Here is a 20496-nt window from a genome sequence, read left to right as displayed (position 1 = left end):
TATATATATATTTTAAATAGTGCTCTCTGCATATCAAATTTAGATCCTAGCTGATCAAATGAGGCAAAAACTTCTTCTGTGGGTACACCCACCTTAAAGTCTCTGCTATTTGACGGTGTTTGTCTCATATTTGTATGCATTTTGAACACTGGATTAAATGAATTGACAATAAGCATGGGTTATTTAGGTGGTTACCCATTAGGTGGGTACAGATCCGTAAATTAGACAATACTCTTCTCATGCCAGACCAAGAGGGAGCCATTATGAAGCGAGGGGGGAAACTGATGATTTGCTACAATCTGGGCACAGAGCGAGCCAGCCCCCCAGCCAAAATATATATATTTCTATATACGTAGAGACTGACAGACTTGGTGGTGGAAGTGTGGTGCAAGATGGAGCACAGTTTAACAAACAAACACAAAACGAGTGGGCAGCTTTAGCCTGTCAATTTAATCTGCTTGCCTAAATTGCTGAGGTGGTTATCAGTCTTACGGTTGTCATGTCAACTGTTTTTTTACTTACTGCAGTTTGTGTTAAAACTCTCCTCTTTACATTAGACAGGATTAAAGCTAACTCCTTTCACAACATAATTGTCGCTATTGCAATTATGACAACATACTTTTGGTAATCCTGATCTTTAACATGATTCCTGAAACTTCCAGGTGTTTCTGGAGCCTCTCTCTCGTGTCTTGGGCCAGGCCAAGACAAAACAGGTCCTGATCACTGTGGCCCAGTCAGACCCGAGGCACATGAACTGTCTGCATCGGCTGGGGATCCTCCTGGGCATCACGGACTGGGTCAAAGACTACCAGAAAAAGCTGAAACCACCACAGAGCCAAAATTGCACCATGTACACAGCACCCGTTGAACAGGCCAAGGTCAGAATACAAGTCAGAAAAAAAATTGAAAAACAGTACTTGCATTGCTTTGAATGAGTCACAATAAGTCTCCAATTAACGTTAACTCCATGAGTAGATTAACGATTTGCCAAAACGAAACTTGGCTGAAGTCTGGTTTATAGGGCTATCCACTAAAGAAATGTTAGTGGACTAAGACCAAAATGAGCATTTAGTGGATTTATGGACTTATCGGAGGCAGCCCTACTGGCTTGTGTGCTCCCTTTAGCTGGTGTCTATAGTCAGCCAAAGACACCACAGTACAACGACAAGTGGAATGTTTTGGGGTTCCCACAACACAGAGTGATACGTTAAAACAATCTTGGCATTCTTCCAGTACAACTTTCATTCATGTCACACTAATAGTTTAAGCTTATCGGATGAATAGTTCTGAATCAAGACCTAAGAGTATTTGGAGAAAGTTACTTGTGAAAAGTCATGTGTGCCAAAGCCAATGGGCTACTGTCATTTCCATGTGCCAGATACTCAATCAACATTTCATATCCTCTGCCTCTTTAGTAAAACAAATGAGCTGAAGGTTGTGAACATTAATAAGGCCACCACCGCAAACTAGTTCTGTCCTCTGGCCCTACATATTTCAGCTCAGTCTTAAGAGCTGTTATTTATAACTTTAATTTGTGTTCAAAATGCCTGGCAGAGCTTGCCGAGTTTGTCAAAAAGCTCCTTGACGGCAGGGTGCCGGGGGCATATGAGATTTGCCCTGAGATGCCTCTTCAGTGTGGCATGGAGGTCAGGGACAATAGCCTGTGGAGTGGCAGACCGGGGTGGTGGTTCCCATTTTTAAAAGAAGGGCCAGAGAGTGTGCTCCAATTATTGGGATATCACACTGCTCAGACTCCCAGAGCAAGTTTATTCTAAGGTGCCGGAAAGGAGGCTCCGATCCAGGAGGATTCTGTGCTGGTTGTGGAATAGTGGAACAGCTCTTTGCTCTTGCAGTGGGAGTTTGCCCACCCATTCTACATAGAGTTAGAGAAGGCTTACGACCTGTGTGTGGGGGTTACTGCGGGAATGTGGAGTACGGGGCGGGTTGTAGCTACGAGCCATCCCATCCAAAGATAACCAAAGTGAGAGCTGGGTCCGTATACTCGGCTGTCTGGTTTGGGGACCTTAGATTCGTGTCTCTGCTCTTTTCAGATGATGTAGTTTAGTTAGCTCCTTCAGAACGTGACCTTCAGCACGCACTGGTGTGGCTTGCAGCTGAGTGTGAACCAGTCGGAATGAGAGTCAAGACCTCCAAGTGAGGCCATGGATCTCTGCCAGTAAAAAGCAGTGGATTGCGCCATCACTGCCCAAAGTAAGGGAGCTCAAGAATCTCGGGGTCTGGTTCACGAGTGAGGGTAAAATGTAGCGTACCGGACTGTTGTAAGGCCAAGCTAACTTACGAGACTATCTTCGTTCTGCCCCTCACCTATGGTCATGAGCTTTGGGTTGTGACCGAAAGAATGACATTGTGGATACAAGCGGACAAGATGACCTTCATTAGCAGAGTAGAGCTAGGGGTACGGGCATCTGATCAGGAGGCCTCCTAGACCCTGTCTTTGGAGGCTCTCAGGGCACATCCAACTGGTAAGAGGCCCCTGAGTAGACTCAGAACATGCTGGAGAGATGTTGTATATGGGGGACCCAGGAAGAGCTGGAAAATTTTGCTGGGGAGATGGACGTCTGGAATAGCTTGCTAAGCCTGCTGCCCCCAAGACTAGGCCGTGGATAAGCGGAAGATAATGGATGGTTTCTTCGAAAGCTGAACACTAAACCCAAATGGATTCAGTTTTAATAGGAAGATTTAATACTGAAATCAGATTCAGATTCTGTACTGGATTCAGATTGGAGACAAAGCCTAAGTGATTAAGGAAGCACTATGCATTCCTGTCCTTAGTCAGTAATCTTAAATCATCAGGGATTTAATAGTTTGATCTGCTTGTCCCTGCATCTTGTGTACACTGTATGTTTAATGAAAAACAAAACAAACAGATTTTTTTAATGTTATTGTCTTAGCTTCTAAACATTTTTTTTTGGACTTCAGTCTGATTTGATAGATTCTGAGAGCAGCAGTCTGTCAGCTCTGAATATGAGTGAAGAGGAGTATCTTGAGAATAACACAATGGACAACAGCTTTGCCTCCTCCCATCTCAACCAGAGCCTACAACAAGGTCAATTTTCATTTTAGACTGAATAAGGACCTTACTAGTTTTCCTTTGATATTTTAATTACTAAATGTTTTCTTCTAGTTAATGGTGAGCAAGACGTAGTAGTTGAGGAGGGAGAGGATGAAGAGGAGCTGTATGAGTTGTCTAACGGAGAGACATCAGACATCAGCAGTGAAGCTGAAGGAGGCCAGGACGAGGAGCTGTCAGAAATGTCTGATTCTACCAGCTGCCAATCCACATCAGATCTCCAAAGAGCCATAATTGAGGACATCAGGTTTGTTTTCATACCACCCTTTACAATGACCTACGCAATGTCCACTGAAGTTCTATGATTTAGTTTTGCTAAATATGGCACCTTCAAAGAATTGTTGATCTATACTTTCTTCTTCTGTCCCTTATTTGTTTCCTGACAGGAAGAGTGAGTTTGGTATTGGTGTGGAATTGACCGCTGAAGGCCAGATGTTGATGCAGGTCCATCAGGACAGGCTGGGCCGCAGCTTAGACCGCCTCTCTACGGAACTCTACAGCAAAGACACACACTTTGTCCTGGAACTCATTCAGGTGAATCCTCTAATATTTACACCCATAAAGATGACTAAATCTTTATGCCTCTATGACCATTGGTGGCTGTGGGTAGAGCGTGTTGTCCATTGACAACACGGTTAGTGGTTCAAACATCGGCTCTTACTGTCTGCATGCAAGTGTCCTTAAGCAAGACACTAACCCCAAGTTGCACTTTACTGTACCTAATGATCCTAAAGGCTTAGGTTGGACAAATTACAAATTTGCTTCAGAGGGAATTACACTTTAAGTTTTGTTCTTAAAACACTTAATAGACTGCAAACCATTTTATTAACCGCAGGAGTTTTCCTCATTCATTCTGGTCGGTGTTTAGATAGATATAAACTTTATTCATCCCCAGGGGGAAATTAGTTTGTAGCAGCAGTGATTTACAGAGTAAAATAAAAAATATTACGTATGGAAATGCACAATTTATACAGTACAATAAAATAACAGAAGATATTGACTCTGTGCATAAACTTGACAATTACATTAAGTCTTTGACTCTTAAGAAATGCTTGTAATTATATTTCAGTATACCATAGTAACATCGGACAAAAAGATCTAAAAACACTGAAGCAGCAAACTTTGTGAAAACCAATACTTGTCATTCAACACTTTTGGACCACGGGTATACTCGCCAACTTGCCAATACATGATTCAGCATTTTATTGAAGGCATTGCCGATACTGCCATCGATATTGGAACAACACTCTGGTTTATAGCTTTGTTTAAAAGGCCAATTCACAGTTTCTGTACGTAATCTGTGTCGAATAATAGCACGGGGTTAGAAAAGAGGATGGTTGGTTGCATGCAAGACCTTGTGTCTATCTGAGGTCACAACAATAAAGCTCAGTGAATAGCATTAAACCAAATCAACACTTATACTGGGCAAAGGTTAACTAGTGCTGTGCTTAGCCGTGTCCTGTTATGCTAAGCTAAGGCCGTGCTATGCTAGGCCCAGTTCCATGACATTAGGTTCATGGATGAAGAGGTCGGTTGTGGAAGAGCCAGGCTCGGAAAAGTTGTGGTTCTTGTGTCAAATGATGTATTTTCTGTGGAGAAAACATGAAAGAACCTGCGGAAGTGTATTAAATGGCTCTGTAGCCATTTTGTGTGGGCTCCGGGCCTAAAAATATGTTTTACTTACTGATTAAAGAATCAAGTTTTTGGAACGTTTTCATCCTTTATATTATGATCAGGTGTGATTCAATTCAATTTATTTTGTATTGCCCAAAATCACAAATTTGCCTCAGAGGGCTTTACAATCTGTAAACATACAACATCCTCTGTCCCAGGACCCTCACATTGGTACAGGAAAACTCCCCCCAAAAAACCTTTAACGGGGAGAAAAAAAAAAATTCAAATTCTGTAAAAGTAAAAAGACACAGATTTTTATTTACTCTGAAGATGGCTCCCAAGAGTTTCATGTCTCATAGTTTAATTTGAAATATGTCTAATTCTGACCTTTTAACCTCTTTGTTTCCCTTTTTCAGAACGCTGACGACAACAGTTACCCATCAGAGGTTGGTGTCGTTCCAGCACTGGCCTTTGTGGTGGAGAGAGACAGCATCACTGTTCTCAACAATGAGACGGGCTTCCAGGAGAAGAACATCAGGGCCATCTGTGATGTGGGTTGCAGCACCAAGGGCAAACACAAATATGGCTACATAGGTAAGTATGTACATGATGCCTTCTAGGAGATTAGAAAATCTAAATCAAGGCTGAATGAAGGACGTCCCGTTGTCCCTGGGACGAAAAAAAAATAGGAACGTGGGACAAATTTGGGATGAGAATTAAAAGAAAAATACCTAGCTAACGTTGCAATGGTAACATTAGCTAGGTAACGTCAGAATGTTTGATGTTAACGTTACAGGTAACTCTAGCTAACCAGTCAGCAGCTGACATTTACAGTGAGTGAGCTGACAATAACGTTTCGTTAACTATGAGTATTCAAAACAGTTCAAATCATGTTAACTACTTACTTTGTTACACTCTCCTTCCAATCTGCTGCAATGAGATCTCTGTATGGCAGTTTGTCCTCTGCAACATGTCTGCCTCTCCCCATGACACATTCATCTTGTCCAGCAGCTCCTCAACTTAGCTTAAAGATGCTCTAGCTAGCAGGGTTTTAGTGGGTCCTATGCAAAATCATTTTTACTCATAAAAAAATAATTGAAATTAGCTGCATTAACATCAAAATGCAAATTATAAATAAACCAAAAAAAAATTTTAAATATAAAAAACTGTTTTTAATAAATTATAAATGTATGCACAATAATAAACAATTTTTGAAGTTTTATGTATGTTTAAGGTCACTTTGAATGATTTTAACTAATGAGTGTAGCAAAACAAAGATATTAAAATTGTGACGTTCCACACTAATTTGGGGACAGTTTAGGTTGTGTTTCATAAAGGTTTTGAAAAAAGGATTGTGAAAAAATGTATTCGAGAGCCCTAATCTGATTTAGATTAGCTCCATATAAGCCTCTCTTTCACTGTGCAATTTTGTCTGCCACCGAATACGATTTCTCGGGAAAGTGAAGGCTCCATTTAAATCACAAAGGAAGTGCGTCAGCTATTGCGCAATCAAACGGATAGCGCCTTTGTTTTCACCATCCCGGTCTGTCAGCGACGGGGGGCACTCCGGTGTGGAAAACAAAGGATTTCAGAATCTGGTTAAAGTGCTTGAGCAACGCTACGAAATCCCCTCACTTCAGTGTGAAGATCGTTCCTCTATGAAAAGGAAAAGACTGCTCACTTCATCACGATGGAGTGGGAGATTCATGGTGCAGGTACTGACAGAAGCAGTAGAGTGGAAGCTAGACAGGCCCAATAGTAATATCCCATTCACCACAGAAAGTTCTACCCTCTCCCCAGACAATGGAGATATTCTCATCTTTTTTTAAAACAAATGTAAAGTTGTAGACTTTCACAGTAATGGTAAACATTATTGCAGTGTATTTGAATGACAACCTGCCAGGAAGTAAACATAGACCCAAGCAGCAGAGTGAAGCTAGACAGGCCCAATAGCAACATCCCATATCAACATACCTCATGTTGCACTTAAACTTAACAGAATTGAGTATTCTTGAATGTTTCATTTATTTATTTCAAATTGGACATCTTCAATATTTGTTTTTAATGCAAGACTATAGCCCAAAGTTCTTTGCTTTAAGTGTTCTTGAAGTTCTTTAATTAATGAGTGGAAAGCAAAATTATATTTGATTCCTCCCCTTTTCTTTGCTGATCCGAACCGTGATCTGAACCGAACCGTGAGGATTGTGATCCGTTGCACCCCTAATTTCAATATAATATATTTGTTGATTTTTCCCTGATGGTCTGAATAAGTTGCTAGTAGAAAGCTCTGAGAAAATACTGAACGCAATCTGGTTATCTTTGCGTCACTGACGGCAACAATAATACCACTTGGTAACACTAGTGGGGGAGTTGAAAAGTGATCTATTGCAACTTCAACGTGGTCTGTTAAAGGGAAAATATGCCACCTTTTATGAGGACTGGTGGAACAAAGACTTCCACCAGTCGGTATTTGCCCTCTGCCGCTCAGGTTCTGGAGGGTCCCCACCCCTCATATCCTACCCGCTGCAGCCTCAGGCAGCCTCTCTGGCTGAATACGGTTCAATATCCGAGTCAGCCAAAACCCTCTAAAAATCCTTGTCCATGCCATGAAAATGGGCAAATTTTCCAATTAATGATCCCGATTGCTCTACTCATCATAGGTCAAAAGGGCATTGGCTTCAAATCAGTGTTTAAAGTGACAGACTGTCCTGAGATCCACTCCAATGGTTTCCACTTGCGTTTCGACAAGACCTGCGGCCCCATGGGATACATCCTCCCCCACTGGAACGAAGATGAGAGGCCTCTGGACATGCAGCTGAAGGAAATACATCAGCAGAGGTTGGGTGATAAAGAAACAGTAGGCAGTAGTATTAGACATTTTGATTGGTCACAGTAGGACAAGCATGCGTTTCTAATAAATGATTGATGACTGTTGTATAGACCTAATCACAATGTTTGTTTGCAATCACTTCCGGGTAAAAAAAACAAAAAAAAAACAAAAAAAAAAAAAAAAAACAACCTGCGCTCACACGTACAATAAAACGGCACTGTGCAAGCGGTGATGAGGAACAACAGATACTCTCAGCTGAAGGGACTCATCTAAAGTGCATGTGTGATGCTTTCATAGCTCATTGATAGCAACATTTACCTAACAGACTAAAGAAAATGACAGCTGGAGTTTACAAAAAACTAGCAGTTAGTCAGACCAGCGGTGAGATGTTGGGTCGATTTGGCTTATCAAAGACGCCAGCAAAGCAACGCGGTACATGAAGTAAGCACCTTGTTTAACTGATTATCTTTAAATGTTACAGCTATGCTGGAAATCACATAAACAACAGAAATGGACAAGTTAGACAATTTCACATACGCGCACACACACAAAAAAAAAAAGCCGCACACATGATTTTGAGATATACGTGATGCAGCTCAGCCAATCAAATATGGGTATTCTGATAAGTTTCCTGATTTGAGTGACATTTACACACACACACACACACACACACACACACACACACACACACACACACCGCGACACAAGAGGGAGAGACGAGGAAAGACATGGCAGAGCAGGACAATAGTTATGTAAGCTGTAAAAGATAAAACATAGGACAATCTCCAAATGAGAAAGATTGCCAGAGACATCAGAATCTGTCTGTCTGTCCACACATGATATTCAAGGAAAGATCATTAGACCTCCTGTCTGCCTCTCTCACTCCATCATACAGTCATTCAGGTCTTAGATATTTTTAGAGGACTTTCCCCTCTCACCCCCATTTCAAATTAAAAGCCCCACAGAATGAATTCTAACTGGAATGCTTGTGATGAAGCCTCTCATTTTAGTGTCAAACATGATTCTGTCTCCTCTCCCCCTCTCTCACCCACCCAGTCCCACCCTTTCAAAATAAAAGCCCCACAAATACAAGATTCAATCCAAGAGTATGAATCTAAAATGCAGAAAAGAGTAGCGCTATCTCAATTGAAGGACACTACCGGTAACATTGGCGTGTGTATATATTGCGATTTCGTCGGGCAGTAGAAGCCACACTGTCAATTTCTTTAGGAATTTTCTAGTTCATTTTATTATTTACTTCTGTGATTTTCCTACTGTGACATGTCAAAATGTCTTCTCTGAAATAGGGCTATTCAACTCAAACACTTTAATATTGTTCAATTGTGAGTTCATATACATAAAGATGCAATCCATATTCCAAATCTATCCAACTCTTACTGTTTAATTCTGGTTGTAAATGTACCTCAAATATTAAGTACATTGCCAAGTAAATTGATTGGCTTTTTAATAAAACATTCTTAGCATTAATATGCTAAGAATTTAAGTCAACAGAAAAATTTTAGAAATATTTAGCAGATGTTATATTACATAAACATTTGAAACCGTGTCTCTTCCATCACAGCAAAATGAATGCATTCTATTGGAGCGTTTACATTTATCTTTCAGCGTCTGATGGAATACATAATTAAATACATTTGTCATAAAGAAGAGTGACATCACCTTATAAAGCTGATGTGTAATTCGGTAAGGAGTTGCCTAATTATCAGACATGAAGCAGCATTCATTATTTGTCATGTTTCTGTAGTGACTGTAAGTACAATATTCACTTTTGTTTTAGGTCTGTTTTGGCTCCACTCGCCACCAATTTCTGATCTGTTTAGCTGCTAAATGCTCCGCTATGTTCACAAGCTAGTCGCCAACTCTGTCTCATTGTCACTTGGTGCTGTGCAGGTAGAGTATAGTGGGTTTAAAGCTTTTTGGCTGTAAACTGGTTGTTGAGAGGAGAGAGTGAATCAAAACTGTTAAGCTGTGGGCCATTAAACCAAAACAATGAGCTGAAAAATACTAAAATGCACTCCTTTTTGTTTGGTATTGATTGGTGCTGCTTTAAAATCATAATAGTATAGTATATTACTAGCTGAGGTCACATATGCCAATATGCAGAATACTAACTTTATTCACCAAGAGTCACCTTCAGCTGGGCAGCTAAAATGACCAGCGATCCCTCCCACTCAGCCCACCACCTCTTTCGATCCTCCCCTCTGAAAAGCGCTACAGGTCCATTTTGACCACTACCACTCGGTTCAAAGACAGCAGTCCGAACACTTAATTCAAACTACTGGTTTTCTAAATACCTCTGTTCTCTTTACAGCTGGACCACTAAGATCTGCCTTCCTCTGCGCTCGGAGAGCCATCAGACCAGAAACCTGTTTCATGACGTGCACCCCTCCCTGCTGCTCTTCCTGCACCGCCTGCGCTCCATCTCCATCTACAATCAGGTAGGTCTTGCACTTCTACATTTGCTCACATTCATGCAAACATGCATAGTTTACATCATTGATTTAATCATAATACAAGCCATGAAAACTCACCTGTTCTCCATACCTCCACTACCTGCTGCGTCTGTCTCCCTGCAGAGTGAGAAGCGTCTTGTGACCATGACTCGAAAAGACCTGAGTCACAATGTGTTAGAGGTGGAGCACACAGAGGGCATCGAGCGCTGGCTCGTAGTCAAAACTACGGTGCAGCCCAAGAAGGTAATGCAGACACACCAACATTCAAATCTCATTCTGTTGCTTCATTTTCAGGCAAATGAATCATATCTGGATTTCAGAACAAGAAGTTGACGTCTGTTCCATCCTTCTGGCGGAATAAATAAAATTCACTAAAGCTTTCCCTTCAGAACTGTTCCTCGTTCTGCTCCGTCGAAGTCTTTCCCTCTGCATCTTGCCAAATGTCGTGAGAACTCAATTAGGCAGACTTTTTGTTCCCCCCATCAAACAGAAATATATGACAAAAAAAAAAAAAAAAAAAAAAAATCCAGACAGCACATCAACACCACCAAACAGATTTAAATGTTGTCAGTCTGAAATTACACTATAGTCTGTACTACTCTTTCTTCCTCCATTTCCCAGAGGCAGCTACCCCCTTACATGCAGTCAGGTTCTAAAAGAGAAGAAATAGACACCGTTTGCCAGCAGCCATTTAACCAGCACCAATATCCATTTCTGTAAAAAGTCAGCTTGTTGTAAGCTGTTGCATATAATTTGACATTGATCTGTTTCTCCTTCAGATCAAAGGGGATGTTGAGTCCACCGAGCTTGCCCTGGCATTCCAGCTCGACGACGTCACAGAAAGCGACATTGTCTGCCAGCCACAGAAACAACCTGTGTTTGCTTACCTTCCCCTTCGCAGTTTTGGCTTCCGTTTCATCATCCAAGGTTAGAATGGATTTTAGAATTATCGAACTATCCCAACATGGACCCAGTTGGTGTAATGAAGCATACTCTTCTTCTTCAGGTGACTTCGACATCCCTTCCTCTCGTGAAGATGTTGACAGAGACAGCTCATGGAACCAGTGGCTTCGATCCGAGATAGCACAACTCTTCCTCCAGGCCATGGATGTCTTCACTGTAAGACTCTTTTGTATCAGCAGAGCCGTCTGAAAACTGTTACTAAAGGAAATGTTACTCTAGTGATCCCTGCTAGGAAACCGGCTCATTGGCCAATACAAAAAGAATGCAGTATAGAAGCAAACAGGTGGTATAAAGCTTTCAACTGGGACAAAGCGAGGAAGTAGAATGTATTACTGAAAGTACAACATATGGATAAAAATTCAAAAACATTGTGAAGGGTGGAAATTAGCTGGGATGTAATTCCAGTGGCTGTTTTTTCAAGTGATTAAATTATCATTGATGGAGCCCAACACAAATTAAAATGTTGAGGGATTATGCACCTTTACACCACTAAAACTACTAAAGGCCCTGAAAACCTGGTTTCAGATATTAAGCTTTTCTCTGCAACATTGAATATTCATGACTGAATAAGCAACGATCAAAGTAAAAAATGTAAAGAAAAAAAACACGTTTAGATAATATCTATTAACAGTTTATTACACAAAAATAAATAAACATCAGGATTGCTTGGACGTTTTTGGCCACTATTTGAGAATATGGGGAAGTCTAATATGTCTAAAACATACTACAGTGATAACACTAATATCACTGATTAGTCCTTGGCTATTGTCTGTCTTTAGACCAGTGTCCTGTTCTCTCCTTATTCCAGGATCACCCAGAGTTCAAGGGGCTGAAGGGCCTCTGCAAGTTTCTGCCATTTGTCCCCCTGCCTGACGAGGTGTTGGACTTCTTCAAGCCTGTTGCCGGGCAGATTATTCAGATGCTCAAGGGCAAGGCGTTCCTGCCTACACTCAGCTCAGGTATTACTCACACATGCAGGTTTTGAAATTTTAAAATCACAAACGAAAACAAAATAAACAAAAATCTTTCTAGTCTACCGGTGCTGTGAGCTCAGCTTTGGTATACCAGCAATACAGAGCATTGAATCTAACCCTGTAAATGTTCCTCTCCATGCTTTCTCTACCAGATGGTAAGGTTGTGTACAAGCTGCCTTCCCAAGTGGCCATCTGTCAGGACGCTGTGATCCGCGACGTGATTGGCAGCGACGAGCTAGAAAAGCATCTGTCTCTGTCTTATCTCCATCCGGGTTTCAGCCCTGCCCCACCCACCTCCCTGCTCATCCACCTAGGAGTTCGATACTTGCGGGGATTTGATGTTACCACGGTGACCACAGCCATGGCCAAGGAGCTGGTGGAAGGCATCCTTTCAGGTGTGTGTGGATGGGAAGAAGAAGGAGAGGGGGAAATCTGATGTAAAGTCCAACCATGTCACTTTAAATTGTGGCAGAGCACAATGTATTATTCATTACGGCTGACAGAATAATAGACATTTTATTCCAAGCACAATAACACAAGAGACAATCAACGATAGAAACTTTACATTCCTATATATCTATGATAGTGTCAGGTGTTTTAAGATGTGGGGAGATTTAAATCCTTTGCTGTAAACCATCCCCTATTAAACACATGTTATGACACCTATGCAATATGTGAAAACAAAGTATGGCCGCGTTCAATTATTTGTTAATAATGCACTGCTGTAATTGGCTTCATTATTGACCTAGTTGGTATAGCGGGGTCTGATTAAAGCATCATGGTGGGATAATTGTATAACTGTAGTTCAACCCCCTCTTGGTTCTACTTATAATTGTTCAAATTAATTATAAGTCATTCTTTTAAAAAAAAAAGCTCAAATTAACATGCTCATATTGGTGTGCTCATTGGGTACACGTGCCTATGTAATCCGTGTGTAATCTGAAAATTTAACTAATTTCCATGCAATTTCAAACTCAGTAAATTTTTGACACCAACCCACTGTCTTCTAGATGACAGCCTGCGTCAGCTGGCCAAGCTGCTGGTTTGCAACTTCCGAGCTCTGGAGCATGGCTACGGAGAGGCGGACTCCATCTTGCAAACCCTTCGAGATCTACCCATAATCCCACTGGCTGACGGACGTGTCGTGGCACTAAACGGGGAAGGAGTGTTCTTTCCAATGGAGGAAACCAAGACCAACAAAAAGAAAGCTCAAGCTCAGAAAGGTAATTTCACGTCAGTGTAGACTCTACTGCAATTATAATGACTGATGCTTGGTGTTTTCATTGCAAACTGAGTCTTTGTTTGAGCGTCTCCAACTGACAAGGGCAAGCAGTTGCCTCCCAAATAATTATTATAATTATTTCTAAATTGAGTAAGATATATAAGCTGTATATTTTTGAATGACATGATGGTAATTCTGCTGTCTGGTTCCCAGTACTTTTTTCTTCATGACAACATTTACACAGTCTGCCTAAGGTAAAGGTGACAGTGTGAGTACACTTGTAAATACTTTACATTTGAAGGTTTTTCTTTGCCCATCTTGGGACATACGTTTTCTCATCAAATTAATTGCTGAGATCTCCGAACACTGCAGGACAGTATGGAGGACACAGATAATAGTGGCAGTGCAGCAATGGGCAGTCAGTTCTGCAGGTTTTCAGGATCTTAAACCTCAAGAACCACAAAGCAACAGAAAACATAGCTCAGTCCAGAGCTCTATCACAAACCTACACAAACTAAACTATTTCAGTCAGGCCGCTAGCCGACTTACCGGTCTTAGTTCTCTCCCCCGCTGGCGATCTTAGGGAGGGGCGACCCTACTCCTCCTGCAGCATGTTCTCCCCTGAACAGCTTGCCTGCTTCACATTTCTTCATCTCCCTGATGAGGAGATGAGCTCCAGGTGTGTCTTTCCCCACACCTGATCCCAATGCTCTCCTGAGGGAGTGGGTGGAGCCTGGAACCTGGACCTCTGCTCCTTACAATATTTATTCCAAAGAATCTGCTAAGAAGAAATAAAAAAAAAAATGCATGAAATTCAGAATGAATTGTACATTTCCCACATTCAGGTCAAAATGAGACTAGACATCAGTACTAAAAATGTTTTCAACAAAATAGTAAAACAGCCTTCTTCTGCTTCTCTTAACTTGTGCCTATAAAGGGGATATAAATTATGAACTGGACTGGAATAACTGAAACAATATTTCGTATCACAAGGCTTGGAAACTTAACATTGAAACCCATTGACCCATTGTCAATTGGGTTATATACAATCCAATACTATTCAGTACAACTGCACTGTAACAAAAATTGCCATTAGAAAGTTAAAAATGTCACTCTGGCAGGGAAGTGATAGTATTTAGCTTTCCTCTCATTCATTGTCTTTTCATAGGCCCTCTGTCTGCATTGTACAAGGATGTAAATGTAGTTCAGCCCTCTCTGCTGAGCTGTGTGGATCCTCTGGAAAGTCAACAGATTCGGGAGCTGCTGAGAAGACTGGGAGTTCATGAACTGGAGCCTCAAGACCTACTGGAGCAGCACATCTACCCGTCAATACAGAACAACAAGTGGAAGGTACCAAACTGGATCTACTGTCACAAATATGATTTAATGCTCATTTTACAAAAACAAGTCTTATGCTTTACAAAAGTATTGCTCATCATATTTGGCATAAATATCTCTCTCTCTCTTTCGTCTCCCCCTGTTTCCTTCCTATCTTCCTCACTAATTCCACCACCAGTTAAAGCCTGAGGCAGTGGTGGTGAGTTACTTGGTTTTCATCAAGCTGCATTCCTCCTCCAGCCAGGAGTACTCCAACACTGCAGTACCCGTCCTCACCAGTAGGGGTCTACTGTGCCCGGCTAATGAAAGGGTGCACTTCTCTGAAGAGTACAGCAACATCAACCTGCCGGAGAAGCTACCTGGTAAGTAGAAACCCACAGTTCTTACTGACAGATATGCACACGCATATTGTTTGTACACGTGTTTGTAAAAAGGTTGAGGGAACTGAACATGAACCTTGTGCTCCTCCAGCCATCGTTCTGTGTCCATGTTGACCCCATGAAGCTAGAGAAAATATCCAAAACAATCACCAGTGCTGTGCGGTATGACCAAAAATGTGTATCATGGTATTTTTTAAGATTCTGGCGGTTTCAAGGTATATCACGGTATATCTTTTTTTCCTTGACTGTGTTTTTATATAGGTTTATAGTGGCTTACTCTACTGTCAGAAGTACATAGAATATAAAAACATTTGAATGTCATCATGTATAAAGGCTTTGCTTAATATAGGGTTTGTTCGTATAAAGTTGGGATAGCAGTTTGGCTGAAGTATTGTCGCCCCGGTAAGACATACCTTGAATCCAGTGTTTTAATCATTGCTCTGAGTCTTTCTCGACCATGTCTTTGCATAGCTGGATCATTATTGTGTTCGTAATGTTGCTCCACCGCTTGCTTTTCTTGTCATATGCAGTGCTTCAAGCAAATGCCTCTTCAAGCGATGTGTGACCCTTTGGCTTCACTGTTTCACTCGCGCTAACGTTACCGGTTGACACCCGAAATCACACTCTTGGTATTCCAACTCATGTTTTCTGCTGAGGTGATGGAGAAAGTTGCTTGTGTTACCAGTACCACCATCGTCAACAACAGTGGCTCGACACACTGCAATATATAGTCTTTTGGACGTTGGACTTTTTAAAACCAAAACACTTCCAAACAGCAGACCCAGCCCTCTCTTGGGCACAGACTATATCGGTGCATCTCCGGTCTGTCTTTGTTCATCCTGCATCTCTCTTTTATGTTCATTAATGTAACTTTACTGTAGTGACGGAGCCTCTCCCAGCTGTTAGCAGACTGTTGTGCTAGCTGGCTAGCTAGCGAGCTGTACCCAGCATGCCGTTCAGTGGTGTAATTTTATAAATGTACAATTATTAGTGTTACAAATTGTTTATATGTCACAAACTGTTGTGTCGTGGTGTTTTGCCATGTTAAAGAGCATTAGTTGTGGGTTATTAATTGTTGTGTTATAAAGTTATAACCATGATTAGAGGTCCCTCTTAAGACAACTAGCTCCGATCGCAGCGCCCTTAGCGGCGAACAATATATTCTGCTGCCTGTTGAAGAGTGACAGCAGTTGTTTCGGCTATGCACCGGTATGGCGGTCTGTGAAAAATTGATATCATACGGTTAAATTAAAACCGGTGTGGTGTACCGCCCAGCACTACACCAGCCCTTCTCTTCTGGGGAAATTTGGACATTTTTGTGTGTGTGTGTGTGTGTGTGTCCATTTAAACACAAGTGGGAGCACTTTCAGCCTATCGTATTGCTAAATTATTGAGCAGACTTGCCATTGTGCTCTAGTAGCTGTGTAATTGTTAACTAGGGACATCCTGATAATGTTTTTGTTCCCCTGGTCAAGATCTGAAGCCAATAACACAATTGTGCATTGCACAGGTAAAGCACAATAAATATAATGACATCAATCCGATTTTGAAAAGTGATGACAGCCCTGCATTACACAAATAGTCATCTTCACAGATTTCTGTTATTGATTTTAAACTTCTAAAATAAACAAACTATAAAACATGCCATAAATAGCCCTTACATATACACAACTCTGCTCCGTTTTATATATAAGAATAAGAACATTATGTTTGAATCTTCTTTCTTAAAATCGTTTTAACTATTGAATATCTATTTTTGAGCATTCTGTCCATGACACCGTATCCTGACACAGCACTGCACAGCACGCCGTTTTGAGCTGGGCTTTTGTCGGACACCCTGTTTCTATTTATTCCTAAAGATAGCAAGTACTACTCCCCCATCTTTAAATGATTCCGTCTCCAGTCTCATTGTTTACATAACGGAACACAACCCTTGCTGTTAGGACACGGTGCCTTTCTCTCGAAAGCCAAGTTCTCTGACATCATTACGGTTGTTGTTAAATTATTCCTCGCTTGTTCATACATTACGTTGCATCTCATTTTCAATCAATGAAAGCGACGTTCGTGACTCCATCATGCACTAAATGCAGTGTATTCAGTGCATTGAGTACACGCGAGGAAGCCAGGGTAGTGCTGCTTTTTTTCATAATCCGATATTCACTTCCGTATTTTTATATTTTTTAAATATTCTATTAAATATATATTTGAATTGACAATAATCGTTGACAGCCCTACTGTATATGCTTGAACACACCCAATGCTCCACTTAAAACTTCATATTTAGTCTTTTAAAAGATGTCTACTTTCATTTTCCATCTTGTGTAAACAAACAGCAGACATTTTAGGTGCTTGTTGATAACATATAGTGTATGACTGCTGATCTAGGATTTTACCTTTTGGTCGTAACGCAGTGCAGCAAATTAAACTAATTACACTAATCATTAACTGATATCAAAAAGTCAACATTGCACTGTAATCATCTCTGTTCTATCTCCATCTCCTCAGCCATGTTGATGTGTCTGATACAATATTTCTTTATTGGTCCTCCTGTAAACACTTGTCCTGTCTACGTCTTCTACCACCAGGCTGTGATTGGGTCTTGCTAAGTCCGTGCTATGTGCAGACAGATGGCGATGTAGCAGGATGGAAAGCGCTGTTCAGCAGCCTGGGAGTCAGAGACGGTCTCATCATCCGCAAAGAGAGACAAACACTCACTGCTCAAGAACTGGTGAGGAGGACATCCCTGAACTGTTACCTCAGCTATTTAGGAATCACACTCCACTCATGCTGCAAAAAAAGCAAATAAGATAAGATAAGATATTCTTGATTGTCCCACAGGAAAATTTGTCTTGGGCTCCAAGCCGCTGCATCACACAATACACTTACCACAATCCACATGCACGCAAGAACATAGATCATACATACACTCATGCATAAACATGCTTGAGTACATATGTCAACAATAGTTAAGAATTATTAAATACCATATTACCAGGTGTGATCAACACCTGGTAATGATCCAGTGTGTGATCCAGGTGTGATCAACACAGATGATAAGTATTCAAGTCACAATATATTATTCCCAATAAAATCATATCATGTAATATGTAATACTAGTTTTTGCTATTTAATAATTTGATGGAGGATGAAATGAATGTATTTTTGTACTGATTCAGCCTGCAGATTGGCATTCTGAACCGTCTGCCTGATGGCAGCTGGGAATTCTGGGTTCAGAATATGTGTTTTCAACATATGTGCTCCCTGAGCACAGATTTTTCATACAAGGGCTGCAATTACACTTACACAAAAAGACCAGAGCGAGGTCGTGACAGCCCCACCAGTGAGCCCTCATGATGAAGGGCTATGGATGTGTTGTGTAAGGACACAATATTTACTGGTTGCATAGACACTAGAGGCCGAACACAATCTTCCTGAAGCATGTTGCATTAAAAACAAACTGACACCCATGATGAGGAATACGGGAGTGATTAAAGGATGAAGATAGCAACCATTGTGAGTCACACTAGGACTAGAGAGACAATAGCTGCTTTGAGGATCAGCAGAAAAAGCAGGTGACAGATGGGACCCATCAAATATTCCTGATGCCAGATTTAGCCTGGGCTTCAACAAGCAGGGATAGTATGTTGATATGTCACGATCACGCCTTCATGTTATATGGGAAAGATTGTACTGACATTATTCCGGTATCAGATGCAGATACTTGAGAATTATCTGTAATAATTCATATTAATTGCAAATTAACCAAATCGACTCTCGTCCTTCTTCTCCCCCAGGCCTCCAGTCCCTGGTCAGTGGAAACTGCAATGTGGAACCAAAATCCTGGAGGGGGCTTTGTGCTAGATGACTACCCCTGTGAGGAGTTCCATGCCCTGGCCACAGCCCAGCTTCCTGGACACCTCCTCCTTCAGCAGAGGACGGCTTTGCTGGAGCTTCTGACAACAAACTGGGATACAGGGTAACACACACACACACACACACAGACGGACACACCCTCACTTACATATCTCTGCTCCCATGTCATGTTCTGTCGAGTGAAGATTGTCCTATTTGAGAAGCAGGTGCATTCACCTGCTTCCTAACATCCTGTTATGTTAGGAAGACCTTATGGCAGAGATAATGGCTGGGTTAATGGATTTGGGGATAGTCATGGTCAGCTAGTAATCCCTATCATTTCTACTGTGGCCAGTAAGTGATTACTGAGGTCAAGTGGGGGACATTGTGTGACGATTAAATGTTATTTTCTGCCTGAGAGAAAAGCAGTGAAACATGAGAGGTTTGTTTGGGTTTGACGTCCACAGAGAGATCAGTCTGGGCATTAATATATCTGAGTTTAGTTGTCCGTAGCTCTGCCCCGTGTGCTGAGTTTTGTGTTGTAGATGTGTGTGGGTAGAAGACAGTTGTCCAGGTAAGGAGGTCAGCAGAGCTCACAAACTCACACAGTGAACACTACCAGAGCAGTATAGAAGTTAAAGGTTGAATAAGGTTGTGTGGGACCCTTCCCACCAGCCACTCTGTTATATCACAGTTGGATGAATACTCATCGCATCACACTGTTGCGTTTGCATAATTTATTAATTCTACTTAACACAAATGCAAACCATTTTCCAAAGCATGCCATCAAGTTTTCTACTACAGATATCCACATTATATTATTAGTTTATGAATGCAATCCTGATCAGCCACAGTGTTCTACAGTATAGTGGTGCCCCAAATGCACCGTACTGGCATATGATTCAAATCAGTTGACAGTTTCATCTGTCTCACCATGCCGCAATCACATAAGAGAATAACAAAGAAATAGCCATCATTTTCACATTATGGATTATTATCTCAAGCAAGATTTTCATATATTAAAAGGAATAGAAACCATTGGCGATTTGATGCACGTCTGGAAAGCAATGGAGCGCAAAACAATTAGCTCTACTGCTAAACTTGAAATATTATTGTAAAGTAAAGACACTTTTAGAACGCAAGAGTGCATTTATTCTGCAATAGAAAGGTTGAAAGTGAGGAAATATAGATCAATGATAATGTCATCAGCAATACAAAATTATGTTTTTGCTAAAAACCTTTTGACTAGATTAAGGCAGGAAGCAGGAAGGTAAAACTTTGTGGAAAAATAAGAGGCTTCTCCATTGTGGTGCTGAACAGAGACTTTGGTGTGACCCAGTTTGTGACTGTAGGAAAAATCAATCATTCGTAAATATCCCTCAACATGTGTTTTTTTTTCGTTTTGGAAGAAAAGCAATGACTTAAAGTAACATATGTAGGGCTCTGTAAGGAGAGAAATAATCTGTAACAACACTATAACTTAGAAACCTTTCTGAAATTTCTATGATCTTGCATTGTAACAAATAAAATCTATACATCCATCATTTGTATACCTACTCTTACTTACAGGGTAATACAGTAGACTGAAGTCAAGAAACACTGCACCAGGTTGCCTGTTAATCATAGGGCAAAAACAAAATCTTGTGTTTTCTTTAAACACAAGATTTACTCCACATGTGGAGTATATATTACACTATATTATTATATTATATATTACACTATGTTACACTGGTCAGTTTGACACAGGTAGATTTCTCT

At 41.0% G+C, this 20496-nt stretch overlaps 1 protein-coding gene and 1 long non-coding RNA gene across 5 annotated transcripts in view; one reads left to right on the top strand and one right to left on the bottom strand.

The window, feature by feature from the left end:
- The window catches only part of LOC116397950 (protein NO VEIN), a 53076-nt gene that overhangs the window by 19583 nt on the left and 12997 nt on the right, over positions 1-20496 (top strand). For all 3 annotated transcript variants that reach the window (XM_031873873.1, XM_031873872.1, XM_031873871.1), the window contains exons 16-32: positions 663-878; positions 2941-3067; positions 3146-3338; positions 3478-3625; positions 5122-5299; positions 7366-7543; positions 9868-9994; positions 10133-10252; positions 10789-10936; positions 11016-11128; positions 11781-11931; positions 12099-12341; positions 12957-13169; positions 14337-14518; positions 14685-14868; positions 17472-17614; positions 18681-18862. In XM_031873873.1, coding sequence (XP_031729733.1) covers positions 663-878; positions 2941-3067; positions 3146-3338; positions 3478-3625; positions 5122-5299; positions 7366-7543; positions 9868-9994; positions 10133-10252; positions 10789-10936; positions 11016-11128; positions 11781-11931; positions 12099-12341; positions 12957-13169; positions 14337-14518; positions 14685-14868; positions 17472-17614; positions 18681-18862 — 2846 coding nt within the window. The remainder of the gene's footprint in view (positions 1-662; positions 879-2940; positions 3068-3145; positions 3339-3477; positions 3626-5121; positions 5300-7365; positions 7544-9867; positions 9995-10132; positions 10253-10788; positions 10937-11015; positions 11129-11780; positions 11932-12098; positions 12342-12956; positions 13170-14336; positions 14519-14684; positions 14869-17471; positions 17615-18680; positions 18863-20496) is intronic.
- Positions 11588-15812, bottom strand: LOC116397955 (uncharacterized). Of its 2 annotated transcripts, none has more exons than XR_004213729.1 (3): positions 15300-15812; positions 13718-15010; positions 11588-12334 (listed from the first exon to the last, which is right to left on the bottom strand). It is a non-coding gene; the product is annotated as an uncharacterized LOC116397955 (long non-coding RNA). The 2 variants fall into 2 exon arrangements; XR_004213730.1 differs by lacking the exon at positions 11588-12334 and adding an exon at positions 13462-13617.

The sequence above is a fragment of the Anarrhichthys ocellatus genome, unplaced genomic scaffold (assembly GCF_004355925.1).
Source record: "Anarrhichthys ocellatus isolate YVR2014 unplaced genomic scaffold, GSC_Weel_1.0 scaffold76, whole genome shotgun sequence".
NCBI classification, from domain to species: domain Eukaryota; kingdom Metazoa; phylum Chordata; class Actinopteri; order Perciformes; family Anarhichadidae; genus Anarrhichthys; species Anarrhichthys ocellatus.
This window is presented reverse-complemented; position numbering and strand designations above follow the sequence as displayed.